Below are 17,786 nucleotides of genomic sequence, written 5' to 3' on the forward strand. Positions count from 1 at the left end.
TCTACTTTTCTTAGCCATACCTCTCCCCCAGCCTTGTGCTTCCTTCCTGCACCCGTTCTCAGAGGGCTGTGTTTGGGCCCCCAGCAGGGAGACACAGTCCTTGGGGATGTCACTGTAGGGACCCAAGTCCTGCCTCCCTGGGGCCAGGAGCCTCTGCTGTGGCGGGAAGCAGGGATCCTGCTGCCCCACAGCGCCACCTCCTGGCTTTCGGTCAGAGTTTTGAAATTGGCAGGTTCCTAGCCCCTTTGACTCAACTCACTGAGCTCTGGACCCTGAGACCTTCTGCATCATACAGACTCCTGAGCCTACCAGGTCCCTGGCAATCAGCACCTCCCATGGCGGGGCCCAGGTCCTCGCGCTCTGATGTGGCCTGTGGTTTCTTTCCCCAAAGTCACGAGCAGCCAACTTTGGGGGTGAGATTTCAGATGCTTTGCAGTGTGGCTTTTCCTGTGTTGTCTGCAGGAAGACCCTTGGCTGGCTCTTGGCTGGCTGAGCGGGCACGGGAGGTGGGACTTTGGTGGGCTCCAGCCCGAGACAAAGATATTAGCCCCGGAAGAAGCAGCTTGAGGAGGAAAGGAGAAAGAACCCCCAAGAACAGGGTGACAGTCCCTCCCATGTGGCTGGGGCACTGCGAGCCATGTCTGTGGTCTCAGCGTGGTTGTCAGGAGGCCACTCTTACTCTTAAAAATGTCCTGGTTTGGAGGATTTATCAATGTGTCACCCCTCCAAATACTCCACCCAGGGAGGGAGGACTCAGGGACTCAAAGCACGGACTAGGGCCCAGCTATTCCATCAGCTGCTGAGTTTGAGAAGTTGGCTGCACTTGCTACAGAGCTCTGAGAAAACACGATTTCAGAGGGTGGGGATGTCAACATGCAGGACCTCCCAGGGCCAGGCCAGACCGGGGTGCAAAAGGCTGCACTCACTCAGCAAGCAGCCCACCCCATCACAACAGCAGACACAGGGACCGACAGGTGCTCAGACACAGGCGCCAAAGCAGTCCGCTTGGCCCTGAAACAGTGAATCATGCCTGGGAGCAAAATGGGTTCCCCAGACCTCACCCTTCCCTCCACCCACTCCTCACCTGCCCCTGGCAGCCGCCCGCAGAGGGACCGGATCACTTTGGCACTTCCGAAGCGCTTGAAGCGGGCCCTCACGTGCCTGTAGTACCACTCCAGCGAGCCCATCTTCACGACTCTGCGGAGAGATGGAGCCCAGGCCTGAGGCACTGCTGTGCTCAACCACCATGCACAGGTGCCCACCCTTCTTCAGAGAGCCACCCCCCCCCACCCCAAAGGGACAAGCCACCCCTCAAAACCATCAGGGTCCTGGATCTCCAGGCCCCACTCACCTGGCCAAGTGGCAGGGGTGGCAGAGCCAGCCCTCCTCCCCGGGGTGGGCGTGGCTGCAGCTTTGGCAGGCGAAGAGGTGGCAGTCCAGGCACTGCCGCTTGGGGCCCTCCAGCAGCCGGTAGGGCTGCAGGCAGTGGGCACAGTGGGTGTCGTTCATGTGGGCAGCGTCGGAGACCAGCTCCCTCTGGGAGCTCTCCTTCTTCACTTTGCCCTTCAGCCCCCTTAGGGAACAGCAGAGACAGGGAACAGGTTGGACACCTTCCTGCAACAGTCTTCGAGTGTGTGAGCACAGACACGGAAACTTTCTCACTCACCAACACACTGGGTTCAAATGTGCAATAGGGGCAGGGGGAACTTATTTTTACAGACATGAAATGGCATTTAAACCTTTCTGTGACTGTTTACAATTGTGTATTTTCCCAGGATGCACATGCTTGACTTTCATGGGTTGTCAAAGGAGCCACAAACCACAAAAGTTCCGAGTCACAGGCTGGGGCAGGTCCCACCATTGCCTGCACCACCTCACGTAGCTTAGCATAACAGAAAGAGACGGTCAGGGATCCTGGGCCCACATTCAGGTTGGAGGTCCTGGGCCCACGTTCCTTCTCCAGCTCTGAGCCGGAGCCCTGAGCTTGTGAGTGCAGAGCTCAGAGCTGGGGGGACCGAGCTGAGGTATCCTGGTTGGCTAGGTGAGCGTGGACATGGTCATGAGCATCTGGTGTCTAGTCTGCCTGAGATGGGGTGGGTTGGTGGCTCTGGGGAGCCTGGCAGGGATCAAGCCAATGGTTCTGGTCCTAGACTATCGGGGCTGCAGAAACAGCTTCCTCACGAACCCGCCAACTCAAACTGCCTGGGAACACGTCCCCTTTGTTCTACCTCAGAGAACGTCTGCCAGATGTAATATTTCAGTTTCAGATGAGATCAAATGAATCTGTTCTTAGTGACACAATTGGACAGACACAGTGCTATTTTCCTCTGAGGAGGCTGCACTGTGGCTTTTGATGGGGCAGTGGTTAGGCTGCGGACAATGGAGGGATTCCAAGGAGCTCCGGAGACCAGCAGACCAGCGCTGGAAAAGGTGGGGTTGACCGCACCTCATCGATTTCCCTCTCCCAACTGATATGAAAATACTCACCAAGTTAGACACAAAAATAAGACTCCTGTCTCAGCTTTGAAACCGTACACAACACACACACATACACACACACATAAACATACACACATATACACACACACACAAGGGCCAAGTGTATAAAACTAGGGGGATATTGTCATCCACTGACCACAGTCTTAATAAAGCTGCATGGACAAGGCCAAGTCTTTGCCTCAAACAGAAGATCACAAGCCCCTGGAACCAGGGGGGAAGGATCCGGGGGCCTCCATTGCCATTCTTTTTTTTTTTTTTTTTTTTTTTTTTCCCCAATAGTAGTTTATTCACTCTTGCAACAAATATTTAACAGGTAAGTGCCTGCTACATGCATCCTCTGAGGGTTATTGTAAAAAGTAAGGGAAATAATATACATACAGTACCTAGCATATGCTGACCATCAGTAAGTATTCAGTAATGGTAGCTTCTATTATTGTTGTCATTATCATCCCGAAAACCTTTTCTTTTCTTTTTTTTAATTAAAAAAAAATTCTCCCCCCCATTTCCACTCTTGCTGTATCTGCATCAGCCAGAAAACCTAGAGGCCACCCCTTTGCGGATGGGGCCTTACCTGGTCTGGCTTAACCCCTTCGCCTTCGAGGCAGAGCTGTACCCTGTCCCCTCCCAGCAGGAAGAAAGACAAGAGGATATGGAGGCACCCTGTGCGGGCGGTGGGGGTAGGGTTGGCTGGAGACATACATTTTGGGTGCAGAATTGGGAAAAAAGATAGTTATATTCCACTCAGACTCTTTCAAGCATTACATCCCTTCTTCAGAGGTGGAGAACAGGAGGCCCTGTGGGGGTGCAACAGAAGAACCCCAGGTGATACCTGCAGCGCAGGACACACAAACCCCACCTGGAACTTCAGATGGGGAGGAGGTGAGTGGGGCCAGAGCCACCACACGCCGACACCGGTTGACCAGATGTCTCTGCACTACAGTAGGCAAAAGCTCAACATGCAGCTACAACTGAGAACCACCTTCTAGAATAGAAGACACCTCCAATGAGGTTCACTGTCAGAAACTGAGGAGGACTTGAAACGTCTGCCTGGTGTGCTAATTAGGGCGAGAGACAAAGGAGCAGGAGACAAAGAGCCAGGCTGAGATGGAAGGAGGCTAGTGTCAAGGGGTTGCTGTCCTCCGAGAGCAGGTGATTTGATGCAAGGATTCCCCCTTTCACCTTCCAAGACAGGAGGAGGAAGGGACTGGATGTGGAGGGAGAAGGCTAGAAGGGCATGGAGATGTCACACCCCATGTCCTTGGTCTCCCTATCTCGGGTTTGAATCCAGTGGCTTTTGGCCAAGTCTGCGTGTGTTATCGGTGGGGGCTCATGACCCTCAAGGGGACAGAGTTGATGGGGTTTTGGCTCCACACACTGTCCACTGGCTCCTGGCTGGTCCCTGATGCAGAGTTGAGGATCAAGTCTGCTTCCAGGGTGGGGACCACGCAGACTTGGCCAAAAGCAGGGGTGGGGACGAAGGGCTCTGAGAGAGAAGACTGCACCCAGAGAAGAGGACAGAGCAGCGCCTGAGATACGGACCCCACAAGCTTAGGAGTTCTTGCTGACTGAGGGCGGGGACATACAGGTGAGGTGAGGTAGGTAACAAATGAGCTGGCTGTTCTCTGCACAGCTTGGCTGGGTGGGTATGAGTCTTGGCCCTGCCCTAGGACAGCGACCACCTGAGAACACACGAGCGCTCTCCCGACCAGGACACAAGAGGAGCTGGACCTTCCGATTCTTGTGGCCAGAGCCACACACACCTGGACACAGCCACACAGTTACAGTGGCTGCTCCAACACATGTCCACAAAGGTAGTGGCTTAAAGCAACACCAGCTTATTACCTTACAATTCTGAGATCAGAGATCCGACCTAGGTGTTCCTGGGCTGAGATGGGGTTGTGGGCAGGACTGTGATCCTTCTTGGAGGTCCTGTCCTCTTTCTTCCCAGCTGCCAGGGCTCCTGTATCCTCTGTCCGGCCCTTCCTCTGTCTACAGAGCTGGCTGTGGTGGCTGAGTTCTTCTCACGGGTCAAGTCTGACCCCAAGGAGGGGGCTGTAGCCCAGAGAACCAAGTCACAGAGAAGAGACGGATTTATTAAAAGTAAGGCGACCGCACGAAACCTGCCTGCCAGAGGTCGCCACTGAAGGAGGCAGACCTGGTGCAGTCAATACTGGGCAGCAGAGATGAGATTCTAGGTCCCTGGCACCCGCACAGACGCCGGGAATCAGTGTGGGAAATGGGACTTGCTGGCGCTCTCTGAGGTCCTCTGAAGAGACTGGATGATAGCGACAAAAATGAAGAAGGGAACAGTGGTGGCGGCGAACGAAGCACTGAGAGCCCCGAACTTCCTGAATGATGGATCATGCACCAAACTCCGGGCCCTGCTGCCTGCTCACTCCCTGCTCCAGTCCCTGTCTGTTCAGCCCTGGAGTCCTGTCTGGTGCCAAGTGGCCCGCCTAGTGGTAACATCCAATTCTTTATTGTTGTCATTGTTATTATTTGTTTTTAAGGTATGCCACAGTCTGCCATGTTTCATGGTTATCTCAGGAACGCAGGCCTGTTTACAGACGTTACAGATGCCTGCCACCAGCTGTTTGCCTTTTCGGGGCAGACTCCCAGGCCTAATATTTGACTTGTGGGCCGGCCCCTGAAACAAGGCGTCGCTTAGGTAAGCTGCCATCCTGCCCAGGGGCGTGAGTCCCCAGCTCCCTCTCTGCAGTGTCATTCTCTGGGTTTAGGAAAACCCAGTAATTGTAAACACAGCTTAGAAGCCCCTGGACAGCACAGGGAGAGTGACTAGAGGACCTCAGCTGAGCAGAGAGAAGGCGGGGCGAAGGTCAGCTGTGAGTACGTGGGCCCCAGCGCACCAGCTGGAGGCCTGCTTCTGCCCCAGGTCCAGGCTGGCGGGCTACCACGGAGCTCTAGGTCTTCCGGATGGAGGGGGTTAAGAAGGTGGGTCAGCTGACTGGATGCTCCCCTCAAGAAGTTTACCTTGGTGCTCCTTTGTGTTTATGTGCCATTAAACATGAAACATGATTATCTATCTGTACTTAAAGCCTTTTTAACACTCAGTTAACACAAATGACTGCAGAACACTCATAAGATAAATAATACAAAGGGCCCCACCCATATCCCCACTGTGAGCAATCCCTGGGTATTCTTTAGAGCCGGGACCGCCTAGTCCTCAGTGTCCTCCTCTGAGACTGGGGAGAACACAGCAGTCACATTGTGGTGTTGTCTGAGCAGTAAATGAGGTGTTGTGAGGTGTGGTGGCTATTTTATTTTATTACTTTTTTTTTCTTTCATCCACCCCCACCACCCTCTCCTTTGGTAACCATCAACATGATGTCTGTTTTGTTTATTTGTTTTTAAAAATTCACATAGAAGTGAAATCATTTGATATTTGTCTTTCTCTGACTTATTTCACTTAGCATAATACCCTTTAGGTCCATCCATTTGGTCATAAGTGGTTAAGATTTCATTCTTTTTCATGGCTGAATAATATTCCATTGTGTGTATGTAGCTCATCTTTGTCTATTTGTCTATTGATGGGCATCTAGGTTGCTTCCATATCTTGGCTATTGTAAATAATGCTGCAATGAACATATAGGGGTGCATATATGTTTTCAAATCAGTGTTTTTTTTTCTTTGAATAAATACCCAGAAGTATTATTACTTGGTTAAATGGCAACTCTATTTTCAATTTTTTGAGGAATCTCCATGCAGTTTTCCACAGTGGCTGTACCAGTCTGCATTCCCACCAACAGTGCACGAAGGTCCCCTTTTCTCCACATCCTCAGCAACACTTGTCATTTGTTCATTTATTGATGATAGCCATTCTGACAGGTGTGAGGAGATATCTGATTGTGGTTTTAATTTGCATTTCTCTGATGATTAGTGATGTTGAGCATCTTTTCTTATGTTTATTGGCCATCTGTATGTCCTCTTTGGAGAAGTGTCTATTCAGGTCCTCTGTCCATTTTTTTTATTGGATTTTTTTTTTAAATTTGGTGTTAAGTTGTACAAGTTCTTTATATATTTTAAATATTAACCCCTCAGCAGATGTATTATTGGCAAATGTCTTCTCCCATTTATTAGATTTTTTTTTTTTTTTTTTTTGTTGATATTTTGTTTTGCTGGACAAAAACCTTTTTAGTTTGATGTAGTCCCATTTGTTTATTATTTTTTTTGTTTCCTTTGCCAGAGGAGTTATATCCAAAAAGATATTACTAAGACCAATATCAAAGAACTTACTGCTTATGTTTTTTTTTTTCTAGGAATTTTATGACTTCAAGTCTTACATTTAAGTCTTTAATTCATTTTGAGTTTATTCTTGTATGTGGTGTAAGAGGTTGGTCCAGTTTTTCCTCTTTTGTCATAGATTTATTGACTATGTAAGTGCCGACTTATTTTTGGGCTCCTTATTCTATCCCATTGGTTTGTACACCCGTTCTCATGCCAGTATGATGCTGTTTTGATTATTGTAGCTTTGTAGTACATTTTGAAACCAGGGAGCGTGCTTCCTCCCACTTCGTTCTTTCTCAAGGTTTCTTTGTCCAAGATTAGCTGATGTTCTCCCCAAGAACTAAATCCCACGGGGGAAGGAAGGATTTAAAGAGAACGTAAGCAGCAAGAATGTTGCTTTCCCAAAAGGCCTTCTGCTCTCAGTAGCTGGTTTCTTACATCAGAGGCTGGAATCACCTCATTTGTTCCATGCCCTTCCCCCCTATCTGCTTCCTTCCAGCACATCATACACCCGCAGGACAGGGAAGCCAATGCCACCGGAGCGTCAAATATGGAGGAGCCCCTTTGAGCAAAGCCTCTGTTGTCACAGTCCCTCTTCACACAGGGAGGTGGCCGCACCCATGGTTCACAGCCCAAGCCCTGCACCGGGCAACAGACTTGGCATCAGGATGTCCGTTCTCTCCCACAAATGCCAACCATATTCTAAGATTCAAAGTTCATCCACAGCAAGACCCACGTCCCCATGGCAACACCCTGCCCGGATTCTATCCTAAATCCTTCTGATGCCAACATTGGTAATGTCCAAATCTTGTACATCTTTGAATTTTTTATTGTTTGGTGCCCAGCACTATAACCTGCTGGGAAGCCAGGAAGAACATCACGCCCTGTACAGTAAACACCCCACTCCCAGGTCCCTGGTAGAAGACGCCAACTTCAGGGAGAGATTTTATCTGCCTGGGCTAAGGGAAAAGCGAGGTGGCCTCCACTTCCTTCTCCTGCACTTCCTGAAGCTGCCTGCCAGGGGCCGTGCCACTCAGGAGCCAAACCCCAAGGGAAATTCCTTCCTGGCAGCTCAGAGGAAAGGCACAACGAGGTCAGTGCTGTTGGCAACCCTGTTCCCTGGAATAAACAGGGATTCACTTAGGGGGCTCACGGTGGAGAGGGCCAAGGCCTCCCGCCTCTGTGCCCAGGGGGACTTTGAACGTCTCTGGCACAGCCTGGGGAGCCTGAGGCCTGGCCCCAGGGGCAAAGGCTTTGTGTCTTGGGGACAGTCTGGTCATACAGGGGTTAGTGAAACGGGTCTCACAGCCCCATGGCCTTCTATGTCAGGGACCTGGGCAAGCTCATTTGTCAGTGCCGGGAGGTCCACTTATCTCACAGTGCAGGGAGGTGCCGGGTCTCCCCCAAACCTGCCCAATGTCCTTTCCAGGGGACAGATGCTCCTATTTGGGGAGAAATCCACCTAATACTTATTTCTGTTAACTCTGTAAATATGAAAAGAAACACTTCTTTTGGTCTTTGTTTTCAGTTGGCATACATAAGTTATCTGCTTAGCAAGTTACCTTTTGGCAAGTTTGCTCTTGGTGAACTGACCTTGAGCCCACATGCTGTGTCCATAGACACCGGACAGGGAAGTGATCTCCAAGGAATGAGCATGTTTGCTTTTTTGGTTTCACAATCTCCACTAATCACTGTGCTCTGTTACCTGCTTTCTCCCAGACCTGGTCTAACAGGGGCCTTCCCCAGGGGAGGGGACAACTCCATCCTCTCAGTTCCTCAGGCCATGACCTTGGAGTCACCTTGGACTTCTCCCATATTCTCCACCCTGCATCCAATCTGAGGGCAAATTTGCTGGCTCTCCCTTCAAAATACAAGTGACTTCGACTCAGTAACACACAGCCTGTAGAGCGGAGGTCTGGTCTCGCTAGTCCTCTGCTCCAAGGCAGGTCAGCAGAGGCCTGAGAGCAAGACCCAGGTCCGGTAAAGATCCACGGAGCCCACGTGATGCCACCACGACCTCCTCTCCCTGCGCTGCCTGGAGCCCCTTTAGGCATTCTCTTGGCTACTCTCTCACCTCCTTGAGTCTTTGCTCAAATGTCTCCTTCTCAGTAAGCTACCAACCTCCCAAAATACCCAGAAAAGATAACAAGGAGCTGGTTGGAACCAAGTGTTGGGAGGAACATGCAAAGGGGGGGGGGGGAGTTAAGAATGCCAGGGGGCTTTCACTCAGTTGGATGAGGGCCACCCATGCTATCAAAAAGGAAGGTGGGAAGTCAGCCTCCACTGCAAACTCCTGGACCGCAAACTCCTCAACCACAAACCCCTCGATCACAACTTTTGGGTGTTTCAGAATGGACCCAGTCATTACCCCTTTGTCACTGTTAATTCTTACACTGTGGTGGTCCCAGCATCACCCGGTTTGGGGACAACACTACCCTGGGAGCTGGCTCAAGCTGAAATAAAACTGCTTAAGGCCCACTTAAAAGTCAGGTTGCGCCCTCGTTTTAATTACGAGGAAACTGATGCCGCTCACCCACCCAGGGAGCCCCGGGGAGTGTCGGGCTTGGGCTTCTAGGGCTCAGCCCCACGCACTTACTCCAGTCTCTCCTCTTCTTTCCGCCTCAGCTCGAAGTCCCGCTGCACCACTTCCCAGACGTGCTTGGCCTCTTCATCCGTGAGCTTGGAGAGGTCCAGCTTCTTCCCCATCTCGGCTCCTCGTCAGGCTCACACCTGGGAAACCACAGGATCACAGCGTCAGCCCAGAAGCCCGCGATGCTGGCTGATTCTCTGAGCACCAGGCAACACCCAGAGTCTGGGCTCCCAGGCGGCCTGTCGGTATCTGGGCTAAACAGGCAACTAAACGACCCTGTGTAGAATTCCCACACCCTGCTGAAACTGGTTTGGCTCAGTGGTAGAGCGTTGGTCTGCGGACTGAAAGGTCCCGGGTTCGATTCCGATCAGGGACATGTACGTTGGTTGTGGGCACATCCCCAGTAGGGGCTGTGCAAGAGGCAGCTGGTCGATGTTTCTCTCTCATCGACATTTCTAGCTCTCTGTCTCTCTCCTTTCCTCTCTGTAAAAATCAATAAAATATATTAAAAAAAATTAAAAAAAAAAAAAGAGAATTCCCACACCCTACTTTTAAAAGGGATTGAGCCAAAATTGGTTTGGATCAGTGGCTAGAGCATTGGCCTGCGGACAGAAAGGTCCCAGGTTTGATTCTGGTCAAGGGCATGTACCTTGGTTGCGGGCACATTCCCAGTAGGGGGTGTGCAGGAGGCAGCTGATCGACGATGTTTCTCTCTCGTCCATGTTTCTAACTCTCTATCCCTCTCCTTTCCTCTCTGCAAAAAAAAAAAAAATCAATAAAATATATAAAAAAAAATAAAATAAAAGGGATCGACTTCCGCCTCCTGGACCTCATACCTGTAGACCCGAGTTCCTAATCCTCTTTTCACTGTGGCGTAAGTGTCCATCATGCCTCCTTCCCCCTGTTCTAGGTCATGCTTTGTGATGGGACCCCAGGTGTGATCTCGGGGTCCTGCTTAGTGGTCCTGGGAGCCGGAACAGCCCTGCTCTGGGGCATGATTTGTTGGATGAGGTTCCGCTGTGGAGACTGACAGTTTGTAAACCACCTATGACTTCACTGGGGCCTGAAATCCATCTTCCCGGGAATGTCCGGGAAGGGGCCAACCATCAGCTTTCCTCACGTCAAAGGGAAAACTCCACTGACGGCTGAACACGGGGAGCGTCACCCTCAGGCTGCTGACCCTGAATGTGCTCACTGTGGGGACAGACTCCCATTTTTGCATATGAGGTTAATTATGGAAAGTAACATTTTCCAAGCAGCACTTGGGCACCCTTTGAGATGAAAATTTCCACGGAGATCGCATGCTGTCAACTAGAATGCCCCCTGGCTTGTGCCTTAACCTTGATGGAAAGCAGCTTCCATTTTCTGCCCAGCCCCTCAAGCGCAGTCTGACTGCGCACACCCATGGGGAGGGACCCTGAGTGCCAGGATCATCCAAACTGGCCTCGTTAGACTTGAATTTAGATTCTGGGCCAGAAAACATGAAAACAAAATGGATTTTTGATGCTCCCCAGAGTATACAGTTTCTGGATTAAAAAAAAGAAATTGGAACAAAAAGTTATTTGATGGATGACTGGGATGTATTCAGTTCTATTTCTTTTTACCACATTTAAAGAAAAAAAAAAATCGTATCCTAAGAAGCTCATTCTTTGAAATCCTATTTTCAGAGCAGTTGAGAGTGCATGACCATCAGCTGAGCAGTGACACTCCCCTCCCGGGGTGAAGGCCCATGCTGGCTCCTGGCTGCCCAGAGCAAGGCCCGCCGGGAACATGCTGCGATGGGACCAGGCGGCCACAGCAGAGGGAGGCACACAGGGTACCCACGTCCAAGGGAACCCTGGCATTTCGGCCTAATGCCATCTTGGAGGCCCCAACAATGAGCCTGAGTTCTTAAAGAAAGTGACACGTGTCCACGTACTCTGTTTAATAAAACAGTGATGTGGGATATACATTTTGAAACATGCATCCCACATAGCTAAACCAAGACCACACTGTTGCGACTTCATGGGTTAGACATTACCCGAAATTTTTTTACCCATGTGCTTATTTTTGGTTCTGGCCCAACTATAGGGTGAGCAGCAGGGGCAGGGAGAGGACTGGAGGAAGAGGGACTCCAAGCCCAGACGCGGCCTCGGAGGAGGCTGTGCCATGAGGCCCGGAGGCAATGCTTCGAGGGCGCTGCTCCTAGGATAGCCGGGGTTGAGGGCTAATGGTCCTCGACATGTTCTTTATATGTTGTGGCCCTATCTCCCCATTTAGTGGATTAACAAATGCTTAAAGCTTAAAAAAAACCAAAACCCTATGTTTAGAAAATAATATTTTTAAAAAATACATATTTTATTGATTTCTAACAGAGAGGAAGGGGGAGAGAGATAGTCAGAAACATCGATCAGCTGCCTCCTGCACGCCTCCTACTGGGGATGTGCCCACAACCAACCTATGTGCCCTTGACCAGAATTGAACCCGGGACCCCTCAATCCACTGAGCCAAACTGGTATTGGCTAGAAAACGGTTTCGGCTAGAAAATAATCTTAGGTTGAATGAAGAATATGTTTGACGCCAGCATTTAAAATACACCCCCCCAATTCACTGGCATTAGGGGATGTATTGTAGGTACCCCCTCTGGCTTGCCTCCGGTTGGGACATGGATGGGCACACTTGCAGTAGGGGGAAGAGCCAGCCCCTGTGCCAGACACAGCCTTGCCACGGCACCTGCGTGGGCTCAGGGAGGGGACAGCCTTTCAGCCCATCACTCCCTGCTTCCTTGCTCACCCAGGCCCCATCTCCACCTGGTACCCCTGACCCACAACAGTCAAGGGCAGCCCAGGGAGGGTGCAGGGCTGCTCTGGCCGCTGGCCCGGGAGACACCCCCAGGGCGCACACGTAGGGAGGGCAGACTCCACCCACAGCTTCTATCTGTCCCCGGCCCCATTTCGGTGGAGATAACTCCCAGTCATGAGGTTCCTGAAGAAAATGCTTTCAGTTTGCGCCTGTTTCACTGCTCAGAGCTAATCACGCTTTTAATCTTTGAGGCTGTTAGCCTTCCCCCATCACTGGATAGTTACAATGGAGAGAAGAGGGGCTGACATGGAGGGGAAAGCGTTGGAAAGACACAGCGGAACTGGTTTTATAAAACGAATATCCCGGACCCAGAATACAGAATCTCAATGGGGTGTCATCTTTATTGTTCAAGGTTCGATTTGAGTTCACACTTTGGCTGAATTAAAGGGAAATCTGGGCGGGGGTTCCTCCTTCATGACACTTAGCTCAACCACATCTCGGACGGGCTGCTCCCTAAGCCTTGGCGCAATGGTGATTATGAGCGGTCACCGCCTGAGCAAACAAAACCAGGGAGCCAGTCAATGTCCCCACGAAATGCCCAGCTGAGTGGCAGGAATGCCTGCTGACTCAGAATCCAGGTGTGAGGTGCTGTTCCTGCTGATAAAGGTGCAGGCACACTCCTGAAGGAAGGCACTGGTGCCAGTTGTGGGGTCTCTGCGTTCACCTTTGTGGCTGTTTCCCAAATGCTGCTCCCAGAGCCGCCCATTGAAACCGTAGGAACCAAGCCCCAGCACTCATCAGCTGCAAAAGGACCACATTCCCACGGAGTCCCCTCCCCTGTGCACCTGCACCGGCACACCTGGGGTACAAGGAGAGGCTCTGAGGTCACTCCTGCCACACTGACACGGGTGGGCACTCTGCAGCCTGCCCCCTCCCTCTCCCCCCTCCCCCAGGTCCCTCATTTATACACGGACACAGGCCCTGCATTTGTAGTGAAGGCCTCAGCTCCAGTGTCCTCAGCAAGGGTGGGTCCCAGGCTGAGGGTGCAGGGCGAGGGGGGCTGAGAGTCAGGAGCTGGCTTCCCATCCCAGTCAGGCACCAGCCGGCCCTGTGACCTGGGACACGTTCCTGGGTCTCAGCTTTCCCATCTGCACCATGGACAACGGTCAGGCTCCCTGACCACTCCAGCCCTGTATGATGCGGGATGTTAGAACAGAAGGGGGTGGGGGTGGGGGTAAGAGGAGGGGAGGAAGGGGAGCTTTTCCTCAGGAAGTAGCTTCTGAAAGAATGAGACAGTGAGACCTAGAAGACTGACCCAACCACATGAGCAGCCACTGCTTTGTCATCCACCTTTGCCACCAGCCTACTTTAACCCCCAAGCCTCCCACCAGCCCCACTCGGCTGCTGGCAACTTCTCAGTCACTAATGCCTTAACCAGTAAGACCCCTGCCTGCTCCCCTGGGCGCCTGGCACTGTCCTCGCCTGCGGGCCAATGTCCTGGCTCTGCTCCCATGGTCTGCAGCTCTGGCTCTCTCCCTGGATTTCACCTCCATCGGCAGGGTCAGCTTTTGCGGCTAGTGGGCTACTGGTCCCCCCCCGCTCCCCCCATTATCACTCCAACCTCTCAGAAAGAAATATGTATATAAGATTAAAACAAACAAACAAACAAACAACACACACACACACACACACACACACACACACACAACAGAAAAGATCTAAAAGCCCCAATCCAACCGAAAATGAAGTGGGTTTTTAAATTTGGTGAAGGTCTGAGCCTATGACATCTTTGGGGATTTATGCAGACTCTCTCCCTAGCTCTACAACAGGGTGCATGGTCCGGGATGGAGCCTGGCAGCAAACCCAAGAGGAGTCGGATAAACCCCGGGCTTCTGGAGGTCAGGACGCCTCCTCCCCTGCCAGGACACCCCCAGGGCCCTGACCTGCAGGGCAGCAGCCCAGGAGGAAGTATTTACCCAAGCAGCCTTGGACCCTGGGCGTCCAGCCCAATGCGAGCCCTCTGAGGTCCCAGCCCCAGCTCAGTCCGCCCCCTCCCTCCCCCTCACCCCCAATAGGGTTTCTAGTTAAAAGCACAGTTTTCCTCAAAGTGACCTGCTGATCAGAGTATCCGGGTGAGGTTTGGGGTTCTGAGGGGTGAGCAGGATTTCCTCACCAGCCTGGAACGGCCAGGGGGTCACTGGGGGCGTCACTGGTGCCCAACCGTCCCCTCTTCTCCCCGCACTCACCACCTCTCTCCCTGGCCGCGCGGGCCCTGCTTTGGACGAACCTCTAGGGCGCACTGGGGCAGCGGGGCGCAGCGCACAAGGCAGGAGCTCAGACTGCCTGGGCCTGGCGGGCAGCGGGAGGTCCGGGTGCTGCCCGCTGGGTCACGTGGGCTGCGCCCCGCCCGGCTCCGGGAGCGCGGGCACCTCGGGGTGCAGGACCGGGAGGAGGGCCGAGCAACCCCTGTGCCCGCGCAGGAGGCGCCCGTGCGCGGCCTCTGGCTCCTCGCCCCAGGACAGCTTGGGGCAAAAGGCGGCGGCAGGAAGGGGGTTGAGCCCACAGCTGGCCAGTCGCGTGACTTTGCGGGCAATGCGGCCGCGGGTCCTGCGCTCAGTGCGAGGGCGTCCGGGAGCCTGAACGCTCCGCGGAGCGCGCGGCTCCCGGTTTAACTCCCGCCCCAGGGCCGCAGGGAGGACGCTGTTTACTACGGCTCTACAGGTGGGAAAACCGAGGCTTGGAAAGGGCCTTAGACGAAGACGCGGACTAAGTGGGAACACTAGCTGGGAAGTGGGATTTTGAGCCCAGGGTTTCCGTGCGCAGATCCCGTGCCCCTCATCGCCTTCCATCCTGCCTGGCCTCAGGACGCCCCTGGACCAGGAGCGCATGGCGCCCGAAGCCCCTCCGTGGGGCGGGGACCCAGTCGGTGCCCACCAGGAAAGGTCCGGCAAGCCGCAGAGTGGCGCTCCGGCAGGAGTCCGGGTCCGCGCGCAGATGGGGCGGGAGCACTCGGGGACGCGCACCTGGGCTGGGCCTCCTCCAAGCCACGCCCGGTCCTTCTCAGGTGCAGCCGCCTCTGCAGCTGACTGGGCTTGCACCTCCTTCCAAATCCCATCTGCCCTCTCTCCTCCGGACTTGGGCGCAGAAGAACCTCAGCCTTCCTCTCACTGACCATTAAAATTAAACAAAAATACATCATTTCCCCTGCAACTACTTTTGTAGCTCAGTTTCCATGTCTGCACAGTGAGGACAGGAATACAAATAAATACATAGTCAACGCTGTCAGGTGAACAGTTATCTCCATTTTCTGAGAGAGGAAACTAAACCTTATTATAGGACTGTGGTGGGGATGGGAGCCCAGGAGGTGAACTTGGGCAGCGTTTTTCAACCGCTGTTCCGCGGCACACTAGTGTGCCGCGAGATGTTGCCTGGTGTGCCGTAGGTGCAGACAAGACAAGAATTTTATAATTTTTCACTATTTTGTTTACTTAATATTTCATAATAAGGTAATTATAAAATACTTTCTTTGTGTTTATTTGATTCCTATTCAAGAGAATTACTTTATATATAGTCAATATAGGCACAGAGTTAAAATTTTTTTAACATTTTCTAATGGTGGTGTGCCTCGTGATTTTTTTCATGAAACAAGTGTGCCTTTGCCCAAAAAAGGTTGAAAAACACTGAACTTGGGTATGTCAGGCCCCAGGACTCCATTAGGATGGAGGCTGGAACCAAATACCACCAACCTGTCTGTGCAAACCCTGGAGATGAGAGCAACTTACACCAGTTTCCACAGCCCATGCAAGTGGTTCTTATGTCTTTCATTCCTTACCATACACTTTAAAATTGCTTGCAAAATGAATACTCTCTTCCCCAAATTGGCATTGGAACAGTAAGTTCCTTAATGGTAGATTTTTGTTGTTGTTAATCCTCCCCTGAGGATATGTTTTCTTGTTGTTGTTTGTTTTTTTAGAGAGAGAGTGGAAGGGAGGGGGAGAGACACACACACACAGAGAAACATTGATGTGTGAGAGACGCGTCCCGAAGCGGCAGGGGTTGGAGCCTGCAACTGAGGCAGGTGCCCTTGACAGGAATCAAACCCGTGATCCTTCAGTCCGAGGGCCAACGCTGTAACCATTGAGCCAAATCTGGTAGGACCTTAATGGTAGATTTTAAAAATGTTTCTTTATACTTTAGTATTTATTTATTTAAATTAGCATGTTTCTGAGATGTATAAAATGGTATGTGGTGATAAAGATATATGGTAAAGAATATAAACAGTAGAGATGGGAAGTCAGATTTTCTTATTCCTCAGAGGCAATCATGATTAATAGTGTCTGTGTTTTCTTCTGCAGTTTGTGTGTGTGTGTGTGTGTGTGTGTGTGTGTATGTGTGTGTGTGTGTATGTTAAGCATGTGGGCTCGCCAAGCAACTGCAAGAATTAGACCCAGGACTGGGTGTGTTATCCTGGCTGTGTTTACAGAAATCTGCCATCCCACCTCCTCAAGGGCAGCTGGTGCTGATGCCCAGTCCCAGAGTTTAATGGTAAGGGGCCCAGTGTAGGTTTTCAGGATAATAAGAAGAAACAGGCTGTCCAGTTAAATTTGAATTTTATAGAAACAATGAACAGAGTTTTTTGTTTTGTTTTTTAGTGTACGTGCATTCTAAATATTTCATGGGTATACTTATTTATAGAAATATGATTTATTGATCTGAAATTCAAATTGAATTGGGCATCTTGTGTAGACCCTAGAGTTAATAAGGGAACACCCTGAAAAGGTTTCCTATGCCATAGTCAGCGTCCTGACAGGGGATGGTGGAGCCCTGTGCCCTGGGATGGGGACATTTGGGTGGATGAGTCTGAGTTTAATTAAACCCCTTGGTTCCCCAGAGCCCTCTGGCCCCGGAGCAGCCCCTTTCCTCTTCCCAGAGGTGCTGGTGCCAGGACACTGAGTGAAACCTCCCCTCAGATGGACGTCTTACAATAGGATGCTTGTTCCCAAGTTCTGTCCCCTCTAGGGCAGTGGCTCTCAACCTTCCTAATGCCGCCACCCTTTAATATAGTTCCTCATGTTGTGGTGACCCCCAATCATAACATTATTTTTGTTGCTATTTTATAACTGTAACTTTGCTACTGTTATGAATCGTAATGTAAGTGTCTGTGTTTTCCGATGGAGGTTGAGAACCACTAGCAGGGTCACCTAAGACCATTGGGAAACACAGATATTTACATTACAATTCATAACAGTAGCAAAATTACAGTTATGAAGTAGCGACACAAATAGTGTTATGGTTGGGGTTCTTCACAACATGGGGAATTGTATTAAGGGTCGCGGCATTAGAAAGGTTGAGAACCACTGCTCTAGAACAACGCTTAGGGCCGGGTCTCAGCAAAGCCCAGGTGGGAAAATAAAGTTCCTGCTCTGGGAATAAATGGCATTTTCATGGACACAATCTCGGTCTTGGATACTGTGTATCACCAAACGCAGGGGAAATGTGTGCAGATGGACCTCGAAGATACCACGTGGAGTTTACTGATTTGGGAGAAATCTCCTTATCTCAGGACTTGTCTTCCTGGCAAGGACACTTGAAAATTATCCCAAGACACTGCTCAGATAGCTCTGCAAAGTGTGGGCACAATGGAAATGAGGTGCAGATGCTGCAGCTGCCT

General features: G+C 51.3%; 1 protein-coding gene across 4 annotated transcripts in view; it reads right to left on the minus strand.

The window, feature by feature from the left end:
* MLPH (melanophilin) overlaps window positions 1-14,485 on the minus strand; it is a 30,752-nt gene extending 16,267 nt beyond the window's left edge. For 3 of the 4 annotated variants that reach the window (XM_084892766.1, XM_084892763.1, XM_084892765.1), the window contains exons 1-4: window positions 14,362-14,485; window positions 9,341-9,474; window positions 1,352-1,573; window positions 1,085-1,197 (exon numbers count right to left, since the gene is read on the minus strand). In XM_084892766.1, coding sequence (XP_084748892.1) covers window positions 1,085-1,197; window positions 1,352-1,573; window positions 9,341-9,450 — 445 coding nt within the window. In that variant the 5' untranslated portion in view covers window positions 9,451-9,474; window positions 14,362-14,485. Of the gene's footprint in view, window positions 1-1,084; window positions 1,198-1,351; window positions 1,574-9,340; window positions 9,475-9,983; window positions 10,045-14,361 lie in introns of those variants that run through there. The other variant, XM_084892764.1, reaches the window with a different exon arrangement.
* Window positions 14,486-17,786: the final 3,301 nt, after the last annotated feature.

Source organism: Pipistrellus hanaki (assembly GCF_964339955.1).
Source record: "Pipistrellus hanaki genome assembly, chromosome: 8".
Lineage (NCBI taxonomy): Eukaryota > Metazoa > Chordata > Mammalia > Chiroptera > Vespertilionidae > Pipistrellus > Pipistrellus hanaki.